Source organism: Corvus cornix, chromosome 1 (assembly GCF_000738735.6).
Source record: "Corvus cornix cornix isolate S_Up_H32 chromosome 1, ASM73873v5, whole genome shotgun sequence".
In the NCBI taxonomy this organism is placed as follows: Eukaryota; Metazoa; Chordata; class Aves; order Passeriformes; family Corvidae; genus Corvus; species Corvus cornix.
The window spans coordinates 50928082-50951027 of record NC_046332.1 but is presented as its reverse complement, the minus strand read 5'-3'; the positions used below and the strand labels follow the sequence as shown (position 1 = coordinate 50951027).

The window sequence follows — 22946 nt, the reverse complement described above, 5'->3', positions numbered from 1 at the left end:
TCTGCATACAATTCAGAGTTGGCATGGCTGTGTGCTGGTGCTGTAGATTATTTTGAGATGCATGGACACGTTTTCTCTTTATTTGAAAGTAGTGTCTTCCCTGGGTGTGGGGATTTTGTGGGTTTTGTGGTTTGATTGATTTTGGTTTTTGGTTGGGGCTTTTTTTGTTTTTGTTTTTCATCTTTTTGTTTGGTTATTTTTGTTTTTCTTAAGACATAGGGCATGTGAGATTTGTTGGAGTTTGATAGCAAGGGGTGTGTACTGTTGTAAAAACTTTCAGAGTCTGTAACTTCTGTCACCCTACAGGAAGGAAATAATGCAATGGATTCAGGTTCCTTCTTTTTGTCAGCCCTGATGTTAGGACCCTCTTACCTTTAAAGAATGGAATGTGACATGACTTTACTCCCTAGGCATGACATGTAATCAAAGCATGTAGAAACAATAAAGATGAAGTTGCTCTTAAAGGCTAAATTTTTTAGCTGTAAAGGAAGTATCAGGAAAGGACTTTGCTTCTCCAAAAGTGTATCATCCTTAAAGCTGAAGGCAGAGGTGGAGTCATTGGTCTTATCCCCAAAATTACTAATGAACATTGCAGGATAACTCTGAAACAAAGAATATTTACAGTTTTGACTCCTAGGGTCCTGCTATGTGGAACAGAGACCACAGAATCAATCCATAGCCAGAACTGCATCCCTTTCTCATTAATTTTTATTATAATATTGCCTCAGAGTCTTGGATATGAATCAGAATTGATTTTTTAGGTTTCCACAATACCTACCACAAAGTTGAACCCTGCAGCTGAGAACTGGCAGTCAAAGACAAACCGAAAACCTCAGACCACAAGGCTGAGAGCATCCTGGGAAACAGTTTTGTCACGTCAATATTGGGTGCACTGCCAAAGGATTCTAAAGACTTCTATCTGTGCATGCACATTTTGTGTAGACATAATGGCAAAAATAGTTTTAAGGAATAATCTGAAAAAGAAGGATGAATGTCTCTCAGGGATTACCTCAGAGCTGCAAACCTTGTTGAAGGAGCACTTTGAAAGGATGCAGATATACCAGCTTTAAAATCCAGTGATAGCTGTAACCAGCTAATAACTCTTGGGAGATGTGAACCTCGCTGCAGGGCAGAGGAGATGATGGGTCACATGAGGACTGCGGGAAGGCTCTCGTGGTGGAGGCAGGCAGTTTGTGTTCAGAGCAGCAGAGAAGCTGCCTGCCAAGGGAGGGTTCAAGAGGCAACGTCTCCTTGCTGGAGTGATGGGCTGCAAGTGTTCCTGACTTGTTTTGTATATGGGTCTTGCTACTCCTACTGTCACCTCATTTCTCGTATCTCAGTTTGTCCCTCTCCTTGCCAGTATTCCTGCTGCTTTCCTGACTCTGCGAACCACTTGGGTGTTGTTGGTGAGAAGCCCTGCCAGGCCAGACTGTAGGAATTGATTGATGTGGTCTCTGATGCTCTCTGGAGCTAATGACTTCTTTCTTCTAGGTCATGCCTACCTCAGCATTGAGCTGGGAATTGATGGGCTGGAAAGATTCATATGCATGTGTAATGTGCTATCAAAATAATAGTAGTAAAGTATCTGTTTAAATGTTTGTAGAGCTGAATCTATGTGGACATTTGTTTGTAGGATTAAATTTACACTGGATATTTACCATGGACTTGATCCAGGGCTATCAAATTTAAGGACTTGGACTGAATCCTGTGGCAGAAATGGCTGCAATCCTTATATTGTTTAACAAACAAACAGCTGAATGATCCTGTTGCATAAAATAGTAGAGGGTTGTTCTGGCACTGCTTATTTGATTATTTTGTTCATCCATTAGCCTGTTGAGTATCTTTGTGTCTTGCTTAACAGCTTCTTGGAAGTCCATGTGGTTTCTTATTCTAGGTGCTTTACATTCTTTTTGGTGGGGTTTTTTTAAGTGTGTACAGTGCCTATCTTACTTGTAACAAGACTGCAGAAATTTGAGGGGGCAGAGGGAGAGGAAGTATTTTTATTTGGGTTTTGAAGAGGAAAAAAAAACTTTTTAGTCTGAACCGAGAATAAAGTAAGTTTGGGAAAGAAGTCCTTTCGAAGGTCAGAGGAGATCTGATTTAAAGTTTCTGGTGCATCTGATTGCTAGGTGAACATGTGTAGGTCAGATTTATTTCCTGTAGAGGCTCCATCTCTTTTGCCCTGTTGCATTTTTTCTGACCCTGCAGAAAGACAAGGCAGCAGCAATGTAGTTAAAGTAGGTTATTGTTCTATTAACTAAGACATTTGGGAGCTATCAAGTATCAGTAATTTATTTGATTCAGGTCATCTTCCTTTTGCAATCTGCTCTGTGTGGTGAGGCACAGTCAGAATTCTTTGTCCTTTCTCCTGAGAGATTGAGATTCTGCCTTTTGTATGGATAACCAAAGGGTAGAAGGGAAGAAAGGCAGGTATGCCTAGGCATGGAGTACTGGGAGTGCTAGTCCCTTCCCTGTTGTCTTAAGTTATTTCTTGCCCCATCCCTTGAGGAAGTGGACCCCAATAAATCACTGCTAATTAATAAATTAACTTTCCATTCCTACTATATACTCTAGTCCAAGGAATCAAACCTGTTTTCCATAAATTGGCAAGTCCTGACCTCCACAAAGAGGGGTTGGTGTTTCCTCTCTGCTTGTGTGGTTCAAACAGGTTCTCTCTTTCTTCTCCAGGGTTTCCACCTAAGATCAGCTGTCTTCCACATGAAGCCATTTTAGGCCAAGTCACCTTAAGCACAGAAAAGCAACACAAAAAATCTTTTTAAGAGATGATGCCTTGGTTGTTCTTATAGGGAGAATATCAGCAAGCTGAAGAAAATAAACTTACTGCTAGTACCAGTGTGCCGAAGAGGGAGAGACTTGCCTCAAGAGAACTCCAGTACTTATGTACAGTGATTCAGTGTCTGCATAGCAACCACTTTGTACACAGATATTATTTTTTAAAATTAAATATTTAATAAATGAAGCATGTCTTGGAATTCTGTTGTGACCTATAAGAACTATCCTCCAGTGTTGCATGTCTCTGGTGGTTCAGATGCATTGAGTTTTGACAGGTGTATAACTGCAGGTAGTAGGTTTTGGGGTTTTTTTAAGCATAAACAATGTTTTGGGATCTGCCCTTCGACATGATTAGCTTTCTGAATAATTTCTCAATGCTAAGATTTGTTTTAGTTGTTCTACATGGTATTTTCCAAAGTGTTGGGCATTTATACAGCTTAAATTGTAGGGTTACTGGTTTGAAACTGACCAACAAGTGCAGTGCATCTTTTTTGAAGGGTTCAAGCGGTGTGTGTTTCATTTGCACTGTTGCTGTGAAGAAGCTATCAGGAAAGGGACACTTTCTAAGGTGTAGTAATCACTTTTTTTCCCCTAGATGGCAGATCTCCCAAAACAGCTGGGTGTTCCCCTTTTCTTTTCCTAATGGCTATTGATACAGTAATCAAGAGTCAAAATTCCATTAGTGACAGCTGACTGCACTGTGAAACACTTGCTTCCCTCTCCTGGGGAGCTGCAATCAAATTGACACTTTTAAATGGGCTGTATTGTCTGTGCCTTTTGCTTAATCCAGTTTCTGCAAGGAGTCCTTCTCAACACTTGTTCTGTTACGAATCTAGTGTCTGGAGATTGTTACTTTCTTCTTCCAGCTGCCAATTAGTCAAAGCTGATGATGAGGAAGCAAAAGCTAAAGCAGGAGATGGATTTATTGGGCTTGTGTGTCATGCCCCTTGTGAAACTTCTTTGCAGTCTTCTCTCCTGAAGGTGCTGGTGAAAAAGAAGCGAGAATGAAAATCTAGGTGAAGACCTTTTGTCCTTTTCTTTGAGATTTCTTCTGCATACAAACACCAGAGGTGCTAAAGATTTTTATTCTTACAGGCCTGACCCTTAGGACCAGCATGTATGAGAATTGCAGTCCCTGTCTAACATCTAAAATAGTTTTAAATAACAACATTATGGGAGAAGTGTCTGTGTTTCTGTTGACATATATAAAATAGTTCTTACTAAAGATATTTCATCTTAGAAGGCCTTGGATGCTCTGCCTTCAAGATGTTCTGTAGCTAAGTATGAGCCTCTTGAAGGGAAAAAACTTTTTCTTGGTGTAAATATTTTATTGATGTAATATAGTACCGTTGGAAATGAGGAAAGGGTAAAAATGCTGATGTTTAAACAATCCCAAACCTTCAGTGATTCTATTGGTCCTTTTTTTTATGATCATTCATATAAATTTTGTTTTGCAATGAAGACCTGATGTACAGTTAAATGCTACAAGGAATTCAGCTGACCTTTAAATATAGCTGATATTAAAAATCATGTGGAATGCTGTCCTTTCAAGAAGGGAAACTGAAGGAGTTCTTCATAAACTAAATGTAAATCTTCTGAGTACACTGTGTATCGCCATTTATTTATGAGCCTACCCTTTGAGAAGTGAGTTTTAATTTGAACCCTTGATTTTAAATAAATGTAACTTTGTGCAACTGAAGTGAACAATTTCCCTAGTAGGACTGAGCCTGAAAATCCAGATTTTATATTCCCCCTCAAAAAATAAAATGAGTTTGCTGGTGGATTTTACATCTTAAAGCAAACACAAATGAAGACAAGAATAAATTTTGTTTAAAAATTTATAAAACAGACTTCTGCAAATTATTTTATACAGCAGGTATTTATTGTATTGAGAGCATTCTTACTCATAGTAGGATTTCTTTTTTTTTCCCTTAAAACTTGCTAATTTTGTGGATGTGGTTCTGTGGGTACATTCTGACCTGGCAGTAATTGAGTAACTAATACTAGAACCATTGGACAGGGACATGGATAAAAGGGAATGTGCACTGTTTGACCACTCATTACTGTAGCTGAGCCTTTCTGTTCTGATGTTTCCATTTACATATCTATCTATGTATCTTGCATATACATATACAGTGGCTATCCAAGCCTCAAGTCCTGGTGTTCTCTGCCTCTGTTTCTAAATACGGTGACTCTGTGTATCTGCCTGCATTCCTTGTGTGCTGTAATATCTGTGGAATTGGGTTAGGTGTCTTGAAACCTTAAAATTCCTGTTCAGAAGTAAATTTTAAATACTTTTACTTTTCTTTTAGTGGTTGAACTGTGAATCCCCTTTCTTTAGGGATAGGGATCATTAAGAATATCTTTGGTTCTTACATGCTTTTTGGCATAGGAGGTGCATCACTGAGTTTTTTTTTCCTGGTTCTGTTTTCTTACGCCAGGCTAAACTACTGACATGAAGACCTCTGTGCTGTTAGCATACACTGAACTCTTGAACCCAGAAGAACTAAAAAATCTCAGATGTCTCTGTGGTGTTTTTCAGGATAGGATTTTTGCATTATATGTGATGTGACTGCAGGCTGCCAGAAGGTGTGGTCTTGCTGGATCTAGTATTGGTTTCTTTGACATTTTTTGTTTGGTTTGTTTGTTTTTCCCCAGACAGAGGATGAACTGGATCAGCTTGATGCTGCAAAATTAGTAGCGTCTTTGGTATGTTCAGTCAGATCACTGAGCTGATCCAACTCATCCAGCGCTATTACCAGGACAGCCACACAATCAAGCTCAAGGGAGAGTTTGGGAGCACCCAAGCAGGTGCCCCTTACGCAGCAGCCTTCAGCTGGACTGGATTCAGGTGCTAATCTACAGGGTGCTGGGCTTTCTGGCTGATGTCTAGTTCCCCAGAAATTGTGTGGGTGTGGAATTTGCAAAAATATTTTACTGTAGATAGTGCTCCAACAGAAAGAGGAACTAATAGCCGCTATTTTTCTTTTAAGTATGGTAAATTTGTTGTGATGAGAAGTCTGTAATTGCTACTCTTTGTCTTTCTTCCCCCACGTATTATGTATTGAGTCAGTAAATAATACAGGGAAGTTTCTTGCCTATACATATTCTGGGTTTATGATGCCTAAAGCTTTAAAAAATCAAATGTTAATGAATCTCCTATGACATTTTCATCCACCTTTTGTATAAAAAGTTATTTGTAGCCTATATTTTTTGGTAATGTGTCATATCATATCACTTCCTCTGAAGTATTTGGGGCCTGCTGCTTTGTTAGGAGAGGACCATTTCAGCATGAAGGCTGGGGGAGTATGGTGATAATGTGCTGGGGCTGGGCAGCTGGTGAAATATGAACACTGTTTACTGACAGCAGTGATCGCCACCGCAAATAGCGTTTTCTGATAAAATCTGTTGCTTTCAAGGACTTTTGTAGCAACATTTCTTGAAGGGTTAGCTTAAGAGTGATCTTTAAAAGATCATTTTATAGTGAGTAGCATCTCATTTTATAGTGAGTAGCATCTGAGAAGGGAAGAGATCAATACTTTATGCCCTGTAGATCAAGAATGATAAGAATAATGTTTAATAATTGGAGAAAGAGATTTGATTTTGTATTTTCCTGCATTTTTCTTTTTTTTCCCCTCTCCAATCTGACTTGCTGGACTTTTGCTTTTGTTTCCACAGGGGAAAGTTATGTATGTGGTTCCATAGAACCCTTCAAGAAACTGGAGTACACAAAGAATGTAAACCCAAACTGGTCAGTGAATGTTAAGACAACTTCTACTTCTCGTTCAGTGCCATCTCTTGCCACTGCTAAAGGAGGTACTCCAGATGCAAAAGAGAATAAGGATTTCATTAGGCCTAAACTGGTCACGATCATCAGGAGCGGAGTGAAGCCACGGAAAGCAGTCCGGATTCTGCTCAACAAGAAGACAGCACATTCGTTTGAACAGGTTCTTACTGATATAACTGATGCCATCAAGCTGGATTCAGGGGTGGTTAAACGCTTGTACACACTAGATGGAAAACAGGTAAGAATTTTCATGATGACATTCTCAGCACGAAGAAAATATAATTTTCCAAAAGGAAAAGAATAGTACATTAACAGAAAAAAAAAAATCCCATTTGCTGTAGAATGTACAGCCAGGCCTTCTACTGCTTATAGTGTACTTAGGATCTGTTAACAGCTCAGGAACACCATGAAACATTGCTTGGCCTTGGTGATGGTCTTGCTGTTTATGATAAATAATAGCTCTAAATCTGTTCAGTTTAAAGTGTGATGTGGTTTTGGCTCTGCACGCCGGAAATGTAGGATGAAGGATGTCACTTAAGAGAAGCTCATTCTGTTAACTTGTTTCAGCTTTTTCTTGCAGCAGTTTTATGAGTCATTGTACTTGGCCTTCCATAAACTGTAAGAACAAACAGTGAGGACGTGTTTCACCATGATAAATGCAGACCTACTGCTGTCCAGAGTGACTAAATGATGAATCTTACTGCACCTAAAGTGGACAATGAAGAAGGTGCAAGCTTAGAAAATGAATGAGCTTTTTTCCCTTTTGCAGAAAAACAGGTAGGATTATGTGTGGTGCTCACATTTATTGAGGAGTCTCTTGTAGGTTACATGTTATTACTTCTGTGAAATACCTTCAAGCAGCGTCTCTTTTTTGCTGACTTATTAAATTGCAGCAGAGTGAGATTTTTGAGAGGCTTCTTATTGAACTTGGGGATAGAGGGACATGAAAAAAAAATTACAGAATAATCCCACTTCTTTTTTGTCTTTCACTTTATTTGTAATTTGTCTATGGACATGTATTAATTATAGCAAAACTGGAGAAGCTCTTAACCTGGTGAAGGGCAAGGCTAATTTCAGCATGACCTGAATTGATTTAGAGCAATGGTGACTCTAGAGAAATAAGGCAGATATTTGCATTTACAGATGTAACTTATTAAACTGAAGAAGTCTCCCTGAGAAGCTGGAAGCTGCTAGAGACCATGATATTTCTGCTGTAATATAGCTGTGCTTTACAGATTCTAGGTTCAATGATTCACAGATACACAGCAAGCAGTGTTGCTTTTGGGAGATGCTGCCAAATATGCCTGATACAGGTAAATAAATGTTCAGCAAGATCTGGTGATGTCCTAACATATCTGCAGTTACTGGGGCTGGTGTGCAGGCATAGTTCTGGAAACAGCTACAGCAGTACCCTCTGATCTCAGAGAGGGCTACTTAAAGGACAAGCTGCTTATTCAGAGCACTGGTTCAAATCAGGGCCAAGTCTGGCTTGACCAGAAGTCCTTTCCATCTACTGTTTTGTATCAGTAACCTCTGACACCAGTTACACACAGCAGTACAGTTCTTGGTGACTCTGTACATGCCTGTAATGATCTCCTTACTGTGACTTTGTTGGGAACTTTGACCTGGAGCAAAATGTGGATGTGAAATTCTTTTTGTCTGCAACAAAGGTGAAGCATATGTCAGGGGAAACTTTCAACTCCTGTCCTTCCTTACCTTGCCTCATGCTCCAGGGCGCACTAAGGCTAGTAAATTGGAGGAAGGTGTTGAAATTTTAAATCTGCAGAGGTCAGTGGTGGTCTCTGCTATGACATTGACAGAAGATCTTGAATGATTATTCTGGTTCCTGCAGACCTTCTCAGTAAAGAAGGGCTACATATGCTTTGTATTGTATATGTAAATAAACTGGTGCTTTAGCTCTGAAGAAGTGCAGCCTGGAAGGGTGCCACTGTTGTCTCCTGGATGATGTGCTCGCTTTTATCTTTTTGTATTTGAAACTCCCCTTTAATGATTGTGCTCGAAACAAACCAAAAAAACCCCTTTACAGCTGTTTTTGAACTCTAACTCCTGATATTATCTAGTATTATCCTACTGCTGGGATAAAAGGGAAGACCAGATTTTCTTGGCCCTTATGCTGGCATAGTTCAGTTGAATCCTTTGTTAACTCATGGGCTTTGACTTGAGCATAAATCAGTGGTGCACCAGGGACACTTGTTACCTACCTTGTAGCCTGAAACCCTCATGTCCAGAAGTTCTCCCAAGAGACTGCCATCTCCACGCTCCTTCCCCTTTTGGATATAGGCATGAAATTGTGTAGTTCGCTATCTAACCCTCCCGGTAAGGTTAGGGTTTAGGGGAAGGGGGGTGTGTGTGTCCTGCAGGTGTAACAGAGACTTTGCTGTTGGCATGTACAAAGCAGCTTTGCTGGCAGAAAGGGAAATGAATGACTCCATGCTCAGCAGGAGCAGCCTGTTGCTCAGCCCTGAGTGGGGAAGTCATTGATTTCCTGTGCCGCTAGGCAATTGCTGCTCCATTTTTCTCTGCCAAAAGCCTGATCTCCCAGATGGCGTTGGGGACACAATGATAGATTTCTTTATTGCTAAATTCAAGCTGTGAATTATTACTGGGAGGAAATCCATGGTAAATCCACAATTTTTCCAGTACTATTTGTAGTTGGGAACTGCTACTGTGACTCCTGCTGGAGCTCTGAAGGTTCTGGAAAAGCCTGTGTTGAGGGGCTAAATCTAACAAATCTGTGATTAAATCTTTCATCGCTAACTTAAAAAGCAATAAAATCTTAAAGTTCTGAGTCAAAAAAAAGTAATTTACTGTAAGGAGAAGAGAATAAAGCTCTCCAGGGATCATTCTTTGGGAATATAACTTGGAGACAGGCCATTCTGTACTGTCATCTCTTCTAAGTTATTTTATGAGGCCAACACTGGAATTGCCCTTCCAAAGCAACAATTGACATGAGTCCCCTGTGTTGTTAGTGCAGTTGGACAGTGTGTACATATATTGTTGTTGGATACTATCATTAGATGCCTAAGGCTAATAAAAAGAAAGTAGCAGGAGTAGAGTCTTAGCTGGGCATCCAAGTAAGGTGGTTGTCCCATACTGACACTACACATGGAAAAACTGAGCTTAAATGCTCTTCCTCCAACAGCCTTGTTAGTTGTGATGTTTCAATTTGTATCTCTAAAATATGTCAATAAATATTTTGTTCACATAAGAGGAATTTAAATGATGGCCTATAAAATTTGATGACAATGTAAAGAGCTTGTCTTGCTGAGAGAGGTAGTACTTAGACAATCAGAATCTGAGGCAAGTTGTAATTGCTAGGAAGAAATCTCTCCTTTGACATCCAGTTGATTCTCCATCCCAAAAATTCCTTCTTGGTTTTGGAAAATTTAGTAATTTTTGATGCACATGATGCTTTGTGAGTGTTTCTTAGAACTCCAGGGCTTGATTAAGTAGGTGTGTTGTAGTAGTCCTTTCAACTTTTTAATTCTGGAATAGCAGAAGAAAGGGGTGTGGGAGAAAACCAAACCAAAAGAAAAGAAAAAAAAAGAGCAAACTAAACTCACAATAAACCACAAGAAAGCAATCCTCAAAAAAACCAAACCCCAACAAAATTAACCAATCTTGTCTCACTGGGTTAGTGGCAGTTCAGGGACTAAAACTTGATGTTTTCCAGTGTTGGGTGGGTATTGACTTTGGATTTCATGCATTACTTTAGTTTTTTTTAAAAAAAAAAAGTTTCTCCTTACTGCAAACAGGGTGACTAGTGGCTTATTTGCATTTCCTTATAGAACATACAAAGAATCTGTATTTTGACTTCAAGGTCTTGGAAGCTTTAGAATATCATTTAATTTGTGCTAAAAAGGGCACAATATACAACTGCAGTCTGACTGTAAAGCACATCAGTGGCCTGCATTTAGCATACTTCTGCAGTTAAATTATTAATGACTCCTCAGAGCTGGATAGGTTTCACACTGTGTCTGGAATAGTTTATGTATACTTTTATAGATATACTTAATTTCTACTGGTACAAGGGCCTTTGTACTCTAGAGAAAGAGATAGTCACTTCCCTGTACCACACTGGTGCATTTGAAGATGGTGGGACTTTCAGAAGTGTTTAACAGTCTTACGAGCACAGCCCAAAATCAAAAGCTTTCCAGGGTGAGATCTTGAAGCATTTTCCTTGCCAACTTTGCTATGTAAGGAAAATAAAAATAGAATGAGTAGGTGTAATGGCTGCCTGTAGGAATACAGATAATGAGGGCATGCTCCTACTATGAGCACTACTCAACTTTTTAGATTAACCTCATGTTTAAGTTCATGAAAAGATATTGTGAGTGTTGACCCTTAATATTATTGTATACTTGCACAGGGAGGAAACACTTTCTCATGACTGAAATGTATCTTGCTTTACTGTAGCTGCAGTGTTCCAGTTTGATTCCTAACCTTTCCTTAACAGAAGGTGGTATTTTCAGTTTGATGTGCCTAAAAAAATGGCCTTCTAAAAGGCAGTGTGTGGACACAATGCAGACATTGAGGACACAAGCTGTGTGCAGAGATAGAGCCCAGTTGCCTTGTTGCAAGCTATTTGCTGGTTTCTGTTTGCTTGGTGCACTTCTAGAATAACACTGATGACTAAAATGGGAGAAAACTAATCAAGGTCACATTTAACAGCAATACTGTGAAGCAGTGCCATTTTTAGAAGTGTTATGGTGTGTATATTTGTGCAGGGTATTTACAGTTTGCATGTTTTGATAAAAAGTAAAGGCTGGAAAGCAGTGCATTGTTACCATGTACATCCTCCATTTGCTTTTGGCAGAGCAAACATCTGGTTTTTAATAGGACCTACTTATTTGAACAGGTGGTTTGCTTAGCTTAACAAGATGCAATCATGCAAATTATTTTTCAGTTTATGCATTATGCTGTTGTTTTGACTCCAGACAGATAAATGGTCAGTGCCAGAGCTACTGGACTAAAAGTCACTATCTTTTTGGGGTTTTTTTTTCCTAATAAATATTTTATCACAAATCAAATTGCCTTTACAGGTATGAAATACACTCACAGTTAATTAAAGGCATACACCTTACAGAAGTATGTGTGAGGCATAGGATGTCCCTCAATTACCTTGCTTTAAGCCATTAAAATAGCTATTAAAGAATCATGGCTGCAAAGAAAGGGAACATCACAGTGCTGGAAAGCTTAAAGCTTCTTCATTGAGTGTAATATGCTTTTGTTTCTTAGTGGAAACCTGCTATAAACTGGCTGTGTTATGATCCAAACAAACTCCCTCTCCTGTGGACTTCTCTTTTTGAAGACACGTGATATCTTAGTTTTTAAAAAGGAATACTACTGTTCTAAGAAAATACTCTCTTAAGGCAGCAAAAGCAACTGTTTGCACCTACACCTAAAATGAGCATGTATTTTTTTATGGTTTTGTTCTTAACAAGTGTAAAACATTCGATAATAACATCTGTATTCTACAGTAAATTCCTGGCCAAAGCTACTGTTTTGTAGGATCTATTAAACATCTCAAATGTCTTTCTCTAGACCTGGATTGTCCTTGGTACAGAAACACCTACATAAATGAAGGTAGGTATCATTCACAGGACGATATTCTCACCTCAGAGTTTGGGTAGTGTATATTGTACAACAATCTAGACAAAAGGAATGTTAACCAAAATAAAATTTATGTGCAACAACTCGTTTTGTGTGTGCCCGTAGTTCTGATTCACATCAGCATTTGTAATCAATTCCACTCTTAATATAGAAGGTGTATTTAATTTTAAGGGTGGCTGGTTGTGCCTGTTCTTTTTATTTGTGAACTTGTAGCTACAATCCACTCAAAATAGCACTTATTGTCCACATTTTTCATTTTGCAAGAACAGGAAAAATTTTAAGTTGTGTGCATCTTATCTTCTGTATCTCAGCAGAGCAACTTTATCTCCTCTCTTTTGTTGAAGGCCTTGGAGCTCCCTGCCAGCCACGGGCACATGGGTGATGTTGATTGATCAGAGCACCATGGTGAATTCTCTGTGAGGTGTAGCTGTGCAGATCCTGACTAACTGTGAGAAAACATTAAGTAAAATGACTTCTGCTGCTCACGTAAGCATTTTAACAGGGAAACAACAGCTGTTGAGGTTGTACCTTAATACTGGACTGACATCTGGGATCCTGAAACCTGTTGTTCTTACACTGTATGAGCTGTTCTTTCCTAAAAGGCTTCTAATGTGAATGCTGGAAGGCCATACCCATCAGACAATACCTGTGCTCCTTATATTAGACACGAATTTTAGGCCTTGTCTGCACAATGCTGACAGACCACCATGTTATATAGCTGTGAGAGACATTAAAAAAACCCCAAAGAGCACCTCTTCAGCTTGTAATGCACTTCACTTTCCCTCCTTCTTGCTTGCAGTATATTTAATCAAAATCTTTTTTTTCCCTCTGGAAGATATATCATTTCTGGCTCTGGTGTTTTGAAACTGATTTTGGGGAAGGATTAAAAAGATGAGGTTTTTTTCCTCAGTACTGAGGAAAAGGCCCCTTCTTGAAGAGATGATAGTGTGAAAAACAAACAAAAAATCAATGAGTGAAAATTGCCTGTCTCAGCAAGTTGTGATGGGCTCTGGATATCTTGGCAGATTCTTACAATTACTGTTGAGAAAAGTGGACTTCCACTACAAATTAGACTGTACTTTGAGAAAAGCATAAAAAACTGGTTTAAAATCATTTCTGCTAGGGTAGAAAACTTGCTGGCAATTGGTATTATCCTGGTGTTAGAGGTGAGGTCCTTGAACTCTTGTGCTTCTGTATAGGCTGTTTCATTGTCATGTTATGACATTGACTAACAATTTTAATTGTTACTCGAATAAAGTTCTCTGTGAAGGAGTGAACAGAAGCCCATTCCAGGCTGAAAGCAGTGTGTCCATTTATTTGTCTAGGGTCGGTTCTCATTAAGCTGAGACTGACGACTGTGTTGCTCTGTCTCCAAAAGCTTCTCACAATAGGAGTTTCCATGGCTGCCAACTGGCATCCCACAAGAACTGTAGACTGACTTTGAAAATTAAGAAGAGAAGGCGCCATCTTCTGCATCCTTTGGAGTGGCTTGTGTGCTGTGCAAAACGAGAGCTGTTATTAGTTGATTGAGACTGAAAACTTGCATACCTGCTTCAGAATGTGTTAAATATCACATAAGTTGATCTTAGTGTCTTTAAAGATATTCGGATACTCTTTAGAGAGTTTATGTACTGTCAGAAGCCCTTCTTAAGGAAGAGTAATTTCTAACTCTTCAAGGTGGAGTTTCGTATTGTGTAAGTGTAAGGAAGTGTTTCTCAGTGGAAAGGAGATGGTGTGGTCATTCAGAACTATCCATTTCTAGAATAAGCATCCTTTTTCTCTACATCTGGTCTTTGCTTTGTTGTTTAAATGTGCAATGTAACCAAGAATAGCTTATTAGCCATTTAAGTTCTGATTTGTGTTTTACTGGCTATTAGGGAAGGAGGAGAAAAGCAAATGGAAAACATCCTCAGCTGTATGATCTTGTTGGGGTGAGTTTGTGATTTTTTTTTTTTTTTTTTTAATTGTTTCATGGAAGAGAGTTTGGAAAAGTGCTTGCAGATTTCTCTGATGATGCTGTATGACTGCTTTGTGGAGAAAGCCATGAGATTACTGGTGGTCATGGAGAAGAGTTTCCAGTGCTCAGTAAAACACAATCCTCAGGACCAAATAAGTTCTTTATTAACAGCTGAAACCTTTAACCTTTTTGTGATGCTTTCAAACAGTAGTCATCCTAAAATTTCTCTCTTCTGCTCCCCCTGCCTTATGGCTTTGTCTGAACCAAATGAGCTTGATGGTTTGAAGATTTTTACAGGGTATTGTCAAACTGTTGTGTTCACTGGGATGATTTTATTTGTATTCTCTGAAGCTGTTACTGTTAGTAATGCTTTTTTTTTGTTGGCAAAGTGTGTATTTCCTTCCTCTTAAGTGGTATGATGTAATAGTGCTGTAAAAAAGCATAATGGATGTTGGATTTGCTGGGTTGTTTCTGTTCCTTCTAAAACTAGTTGTTACAAGAGGATTAAGAATTTCTAGCCATTTAGGAGAATTTTAAGCATCATCTATGGAAAAAACCCAACATTTTCCTCTCGCAGTTTTTTGTAGCACATGTTTCTTTCCTGAGAAATTAAATTATACTATTAATAGGAAAAATTCTACAATAAGCATTGTAGCTTATTAGAACTTAAATATTTCCTTTTTAATGTAAGTATTTTTGTATAATTCTGTCTTTGGATTGTTGGGCCTTGAATTCTTACATAAACACTTGGAAAACATTGGCAGTGCCTCTTCTGAAAAACATTGAATTAATAAACTAAAGGATAATAACTTAATCAAACTCAGGTTTGAACAGCTACCTGAGATTTAGTGCCTGCATGTTTCTTTCCACTTAGTTTTCTATTCAATACCTTTTGTCAAGCTGTTGTGTAGAAGAAAATTCTTATATGAATGATGAATGCTGAGAGGGTAAACTGCATAAATATTCTGTCACTAGCTGTGTTCTTTTCTGAAAACTAATCCTTGCATTTATAGGAACCAAGGTCTTTCCAGCCCTTCAAAAGGTAATTGATCCTGGCAGAATAATTCAAAAATTACTGACAGTGCAGGAAATGGTAGTGGCAGCCCAATTTTGTACCTTGTTTTTCTAATTAAGTTTTTATGAAACCAGTTTCTTTTCTGAAACTGCAGTAAACTGTGAAAACATCTTCTGTTCAACACTTTGAAGCTTCTTAAGTCATGCACTTTGGTGTTGCTTGTGAGTGGCAAGAAACACAAATATTTTTGAATATTCAACCTATTTAGTCTGGAATTGTCTCTTGTGCTTCTTTTTCGGTAGGAAACAAGTCTAGGGCAATGACATACTTTTCAGGTGCTCATCAAGTTATTCAAGATGAATTCAGGTCTCTACCTCTAGGATTCTTTCTTAAATGTACCATGCTGTGTATAGGACTTGGAGATGCAGTTCAGTTTCTTAGCTGTGGCTTTTGGAAGCGAGACTGAGAAGATCTTCAGGGACAACAGTATTATGTAATATTAAATCAGTGATGTACCATGTATTCTGGCCCTTCACCCCTCCATTTCTCTTTAAGATTGAAACTAATTTGTTCAGTCCTGGAGGAAGTATTGATTTAATCTCTTCTGAATCTATGTCCCCAGTACTGTGTGCCAGTTCATGGGGGCAGACTGTCCAGAATCAATCAGATTTAGAAGCTAATACAATTACCAGTAGGGGAAAATATTTCCATTCTACTGAATGAAGGCAGCAGTGCTCTGAAAATGGCTTAGGTTTTTAGAAGTAAATCAAACTCTTTTGAGACTCTTTTCCTGATGTCACTGGTTAATGGTACACAAGGCATACACAATCACATAGCTTGTTCTTAAATTTTAATAAGTACTTTCTCTTACATTTTTACCCCAAAAAACTTCTGAAGTAGGTCACAAGCAGGTGCTTTTGCTTGAGAAAGCTGCTGGGGAGGGAATCAAGCTTCTTCCATAGGTTTGAATCCTTGAAGTCATAGACTGAAGAGCAAAGAAGTCTTTGGGGACTTGAGGACAGGACATAGTGCTTTACTCATAGATAAAAATGAGCACGAATGGTGTGAAATTATCAGAGATGAGTAACTTCAGAAAGCAAGGCAGTACACTCCCACTGGAAGGAGTTATATAGGGTTTTGAATTCAGCTGGATGATACTGAAAATAAAACTCATGTTAAGTAGTTAAGACTGATTGCCTCTCCCAAATCAGTTGTTCTAGTGGATTTGCTTTTCCATTAAATGTTGAATCTCAGAAACTGCTTTTAAATAAAACTCCTCTGAGCTTTAATAGCTTAAAATTGTAAGAGACATTTACTCATCAAGTGAATAGAGTGAAATCTCAGTTTGAACTGCTTTTAATTATCTCTTTGGTTTGGTATAAGCAATGATGTTTTCAACACTGCCGGGCAATAGGGGACAACTGGGGGCATCTTGTGGAATAGCCAGGGTAGAATGCCTTTGATTGAAAGGGAGGCAAGACAGACTTTGCCTAAAATGGATATGCTGACTTTGAAAATAGAAGAGTGTTTGCTGTTTAAAATATCTTCACCTGCCTTCCCTTGCAGACAGGTTATATGTGTTTTGCATTAATTTGAATTGCAAACTGAAGCTGCTGCTATATACCATGCATTCAGAAGCTAAACCTTAGCTCTTCCTTTATTCTAGTTGTCCTTGAAATATCCTGCTGTCTCATGTTCCCTTTCTTGATTTCTTACACACTTCTGAATCATTTGTCTGTTTCTGAAGGTTTTCTAAGAGTCTACTTAATTTTCTTTGATTTTTTTAAACTTTTCTTTTCTTGTGTCTTTCAGTACTATCTCCCTTCTTGATTTCTAGTCACAACTCCCATTTCTTTAAAATCTAGCAAATTCTGAAAAATTCTGTGGAGTTTGTTCTGTGTGAAATGGTTTCCTGAGCACATCTCAGTTCTATAGTCCAGCTCTTTTGTTCTGTTAGTATATCTTGTATGCTTATAACCAAGATATCTTTAACCTTCTGCTGTTTCCCATGTATGAAATCTGTGTTTGCATTTACACCCACACAAAATCTGAGTTAAAGCTAATGCAGTTTATGGAGTGTTTAAGTGGCATACTTGCGTGCTCCTTGGTGAGGAAATAACTTTGAGAGGGAGGTGCGTGTGTTGTGGGAATGGTCCTGGCACACTGAGCACTGATAATGAGAAACCCTGTGTTCACACGAGAATTAACTCATGCATGCTACAATTCTTTCTTGCTGATAAAGAATAGAAAGCTTAAAAAGCTAAAAATTCACCATCATGAAAAAAGTCCATATATGGCCTTGTTGATTCTGATACAGGGTTGGGTTTTTTTTCCATCCACTTTTTACTATAGCTACATAGGCATGTATAGGATTGGTGCCCCTGTGTGGGTATGATGGTACTAGCGGTTTACACTGTGCTGTTGGGTTTAGGGGAGAGCACCTGGAATACAAAAGGATATTTCTGTTATCTCCTGTCATCTGAGTAGCTCATATTGGTGTCTGAAATGCTTTTGTACTTCCTTTATTCTTGCTACATAAAAATACCTCCTGAGCCCCAGCACCTTCGCTGTTCTGTACATTTGTGAAAAAGGCTGCCTGTAGGTCTTAGAGGGAAAAAAAAATAACATTTGGATGTTTCAGTTTCTAAACCAGAACACATCTGTTCTGGGGCAGATTGAGGAGCATTGTGAATACTCTGGAGTAATCTGTTTAAATGGAGTGTGATCTTGATGAATTAGGAACATGAACTGCAATCAGTGTAAAATTTAATAAAGCAAATATGAAGCAGTTAATGTAGGAAAGAATAATCAAGTGGCCTGTCGGAGCTAGAGGAACAGAAGCCAGGTGAGAGAGCAGTAAGCATGACGTGAAGATTTTTAACGCAAGGACTGTTGAACATTACATTGCTATGAGATGGTGGGAGAACAGGCATGTAGAAGTGTTTAGTGGTCGTGCAGTTGATTAGCGTCCTTGTGAATGCAGTTGTTCACATCTGCTTTTTTCCATCAGGGATAGGCAAACTAAAATTTCTGTACCTCATGTAAAGATAATTGGACTAATATTAGCATTGATTGGCCATCAGTACTGTGAGCAAAGGTTGAGAGAGACATAGTATCTTAAGGGATGAAATAAGAAGAGCAGGGCTATTCTAACTGGGCAAGGACCAGGAACGTTAATACTTGAACTTTGGTTTTGGTTGAACTTTGCAGCAAATAAACTTGAGATAACATTCAATATCTGTAGTCTGGACATGCCAGACAACTAGGTAAAGTTTCTCTGGGGCTCTATTTCTATAATGGAAGACTGAAATAAAACCTTTTATAATCATGTATAGGTATTCCAGTAGTCAGCGTGTGATATTTTGAGGTAAAGTATTTGTCAGAATTAATACATTTACTCAAAAACTTTTGTTCTTGATAAACAGTGATTCAGTTGAATTTCTTTTTAATCAGACAATTTCATGAAGACACAAGCAAGAAATAATACTATGAAAGCTAAAATCAGTTTTAAAACATTTATGGAATTTTAAATATGGGACCAAAAGAGCAAATTGGTCAAGATTATAGATCTTTATAGATTAATTATATAGATTAATGTTATAGATTAATGGTATTTGTAGGAATGTCACCTTGCTAAAAAATGCTTTCAAACAAAATTATATTGCAGCTTGATTTAAATCTCATTTAAGCAGCAGTATTTAAATGAGGTGGCCTGGTATTGAGCCTGCTGTGCTTCATCCTTTGGTTGTTTGTGGGGGGAGGGAGGTGATGAGAACGAAAGGATGAGACTTTCCTTTCTCTGGCAAGTCTTCAATGACACTGTAGGAGGAGTGGCTTTTAAATGTGGCATCCCTGTAAAAAACTAACCTTTCCATCTGCAGATGGAGGAGGGCTGTCCTAGAAAAGAAAAATCAAGCTCTGGCTTCTCTTGTGCTGAGTCCAACTGAATGCCAGTCATTTTTCACAGCATGCAGTAGGAACTGTTCTCTTAAATGTTACAGGAGGAGGAGGAGGAGAGGAACAACTGAATGTCACTTTGTACCTCTGTAGGAAGAGGAAAGCTTTAACAGTGCTGCTTCACTTATAGGCAAATAATTAGAAGGATCACTGAAATTAGAGGCATGTGCTCTAAAAAAATGGCTGATACTTGAGGGTCCTCACCACTGCTCCCAGTTCCTCCCTTGGCTAGGAGAGGCTCTCCCTTGGCTTCAGTTTCAAGCTGCAGCATCTTCTCCTGCTACAGCATTGAAACAGGAACATTATGATTATTATGTACTCCTCAAGCTTACCTTTTTTTTTTTTAAAATCTTTCCTTTCATTTTTTTTTTTTAAAGCAGTCTGTCATGACTTCTGAAATCCTGAAGTGACAGGCAGCTTTACAGCTCTAAATTTTCTCCCCTAGAATAACCTAGGTGTAGTGTGTGGGAAGGTTTTATACCCCAAATCAATGATAGTCTGTCTGTACAGTAAGTGTTTCTGTTCTTTGGGAACAAAGCCTCACTAAAAATGTGTACCAACTTGCCTTGGCTTTTTTCTGTATTATTTTAGATTACTCCCTGGAAATACGCCTTTAAACTTAGTACCAAAAACACCTCCAAGACAAGGAAAGGTATCAAGTCGTTTTCAGCTTGTCAAGTAGAGCTGGAACCGTTTTTCAAGGTGCATTCAGGGTGTGTGCTGCATTAGAAAGAACAAAGATTCTGCTTCTCCACCTTTGCAGTCCTAATCAGTGTTAGGCAGAAAATGATAGATAACAGATGAATGGGATGCTTATGCAAAATAAGAACAAGGTATTTTACCTTCAGCAAGGTGTACATAATTCCTTTCTAAATTAGTATTTAATCTCAATCACTTAGAAATAGGGATGTAGAGAAAGGTACGCGGATTACTAAATAGTGGACATGAAGTTGATCATGAGACTAGATAATTGCCCTCTGTGAGGGTAGATAATAGACAGAAATTGAGAAGACAGTATAAAGTTGTCGTGGATGATGCTAGGAGACTGCAACAGTGAAGCTACATACAGCACAGAGGAACAGTAAGGAGTGAAAAGATTGTAGGAAGCAGCACAGGGCTACTGAAGAGACATGAAAAGATGACTTGCCTTTTACACAGGAATTTCTGTTAAATGTAGGTCAGGAAATGAAATGAATTTACAATTCTGTGAGACTCACAGGAGCCCTGGGAGAAGAAGAGTTATTGGTAGTCACTGCAGGAGGAGAAGCAGCTGGCAAATCCCAAGTAATGCATCCCATAGTAGGAAGAGAGGAAAGACTCTAGACCCTAGAAGGGTAGATGCTCCTTCGTTTCCAAAAACATAACAAGTAATTTAGAGAGTCATCTGCCATTAACATGAGCTGTGATATATCCAAGTATTTATGACATATCACAAGTGACTTTGGCAAAGATGTTGAAGCTAAGTAAGGGCTTTTTGAATAAAAAATTTAGCAGACAAAAGGCTTAGTAGCCCATCTTTTGTTTTGTTGTGTTAGTGGAGCCATAATTTGAGTTCTTCTTCCCTTTAGGCAACTATGTTCTGCATGACTTTAAAATATTCCGTAGGCTTCATGTTCTCAGACTTCCTTTTTTAGAGAAGACATAAGTGCTGTGAATAATTCCATTCTGAGTCAACTGGCTAATGCTAACAAGTGTCAGGTATTGTGACACATCCTGCAGCAGAATAGTCAACTAAATTAACCAGGGTTTTTTTTGTTAGTACTCTCATTCATAAAATTTTTGTGAAAACTTTCTTCAGACATCATCCACTCCTCTAAATTGTCATATAGAGGAGAAGAAAGACCTTCAGCTAGTTACCAACACTGCAAAACAGTTGAGCAAACTGTACTCTTCCTAGTTTTCTGCCTTCCTATAGGGAAGATGTTATCCTACAGGGAAAGGGGCAGGGAAGCGAAGAAAAGGTTGGCTTGGGGTTTTTCTTTCCTTCCCCCAATAAATGTAAAGTTATTTCCTGAACAAGGATACAATTGTTCTCTCCAAAAAGAGATCTTTAAAATTTTTTTACAGGCCTTATGTAGTTCAGGTTTCATTTTTTTGAGATTTTTTTGAGATCAATTTCTGCTACTCAGCAATTTGCCCATGTGGGAAGGACAGGTTGGAGCTCTTTTGTGTGCTTATGTACACATACACCCACAATCCAACATGCACATTGGTTCTCTCGAGAACAAATAGGGAGGTAGAGTTTTCTCTGAATTTTTTTGTTTGTTTGTTTCTTCCAGTCATTGTTGTCTGTGAAAAAAACCCCGTGCTATCCCAGTTACTTATTTCATGTGAATTTTCATCCTCCATCTTCTCCCTGCACCTTGTTATTATGGCTGAGATTTCCCTCAGAGTTGTGAAGTTTGGTTCATTTGGGAACTAGTACTGAGCAAAGCCCATCTGGACTAGTCCTTTTACTGTGACAGATGGCTTTATAAGGAAATAGTTTCATATATGGCATAGCATGTACAGCTGTCTTTGGAGAGGAAAAGGTTATTGGTAAGTTTGGGTTGGTTCTTCCCTGATCTTGCTCTGTCACTTATAAAAGCAAACAATCTGCTACTTGCTTAAAATATTTGTTAAAATCTTTTTGGGCTGTGGAAAAAATTGTCAGCAACACACTCACTATTTTACCATTGCTGCTGATTTCTAGAGATATAGAAGTGTGTTGCTCTCATATGAAAATATGAAAGTCCTCATTTTCAGAGAGACTGGGCTAATGTTTGTAACTACTTATAGAATCATAGAATTATTTAGGTTGGAAAAGCCTTTTAAGATCACTGAGTGCAACAATTAACCCAGCACTTAACCAATGTCCCTGACTCTTTTAAACACCTCCAGGGATGGTGATTCCACCAGCCTATTCCAATGCTTGACAACCCTTTCTGTGAAGAAATAGAAACTTCTAATAGAAACACTTTAGGACACAGACTGTAAAAAGTGAAGAATGTATGCTACCCACATTCTTTGGTCCTTTGCTAAGATGGCAGCGCCTCTGACTGTTCTAAGACATCAGAATAGACAAGCAGTTGAAGCATAAAGCCACTCCTGAGACTTGTGAGAAACTCATCCAGCTGTCTTACATTTCTGTCAAGAGAATTTGGTCTGTTCAGTGTCCAGTTAAAAGAACTCAAATTCTTTGTCTTGTTTGATATTTCTGGGTTTCTCTAAGGATTGTTCAAAAGTTATGGTAGCTCTGTTGGAGCACCGTAGCAGAGAGAACTTCACAGGCAATAATTGGTACAGCAACCCTTCAAGCTGTAAAATTTAAATTTTGTCCTCTACTTACTTCTAACCCTCTGGAGAAGCTGTATGTAGTAGTGCTTTTCAGGTTCTTAGGGTGAGCCTGTCTATGTTGGGAAATAGGCTGTTGGTGTGTAAGATCACATTCTAGAGAAACATCTTCCAAGATGTCATAGCTCAAAAATTATTTCACTATTCCATGAAAATTAATGGAATCTCTGCAGAATTTCTCTGTTTACATAATAGTTAAGGTGTTGAACTAAGGGAACTCAGGGACTTGTGTAGTTGGGGTGGCGGGTTTTTTTTCTGTTTATAATTTGCAATAACTGATTGATGTGCAGCATTTCTCCAGAGCAGCTGCTTTCTTTTAGCTCCACTGGGTTTTACACACCTGACAGTCTTGTTGATAATCACCACTGATAACACTGACTTTCACAGTTCATTGAATAGCTGAGCATGAGTGCAGTTGTGTGACTGACTTTTGATTTGCGGAAAGCATTAAGAGGATGCATTTTCTTTTA

The 22946-nt window shown here is 38.6% G+C and overlaps 1 protein-coding gene across 3 annotated transcripts in view; it reads left to right on the top strand.

Moving 5' to 3' along the window:
• Window positions 1-22946, top strand: part of DCLK1 (doublecortin like kinase 1) — a 242174-nt gene that overhangs the window by 6722 nt on the left and 212506 nt on the right. For all 3 annotated transcript variants that reach the window (XM_039566515.1, XM_039566521.1, XM_039566539.1), the window contains exon 3: window positions 6472-6818. In XM_039566515.1, the coding sequence (XP_039422449.1) occupies window positions 6472-6818 (347 nt within the window). The remainder of the gene's footprint in view (window positions 1-6471; window positions 6819-22946) is intronic.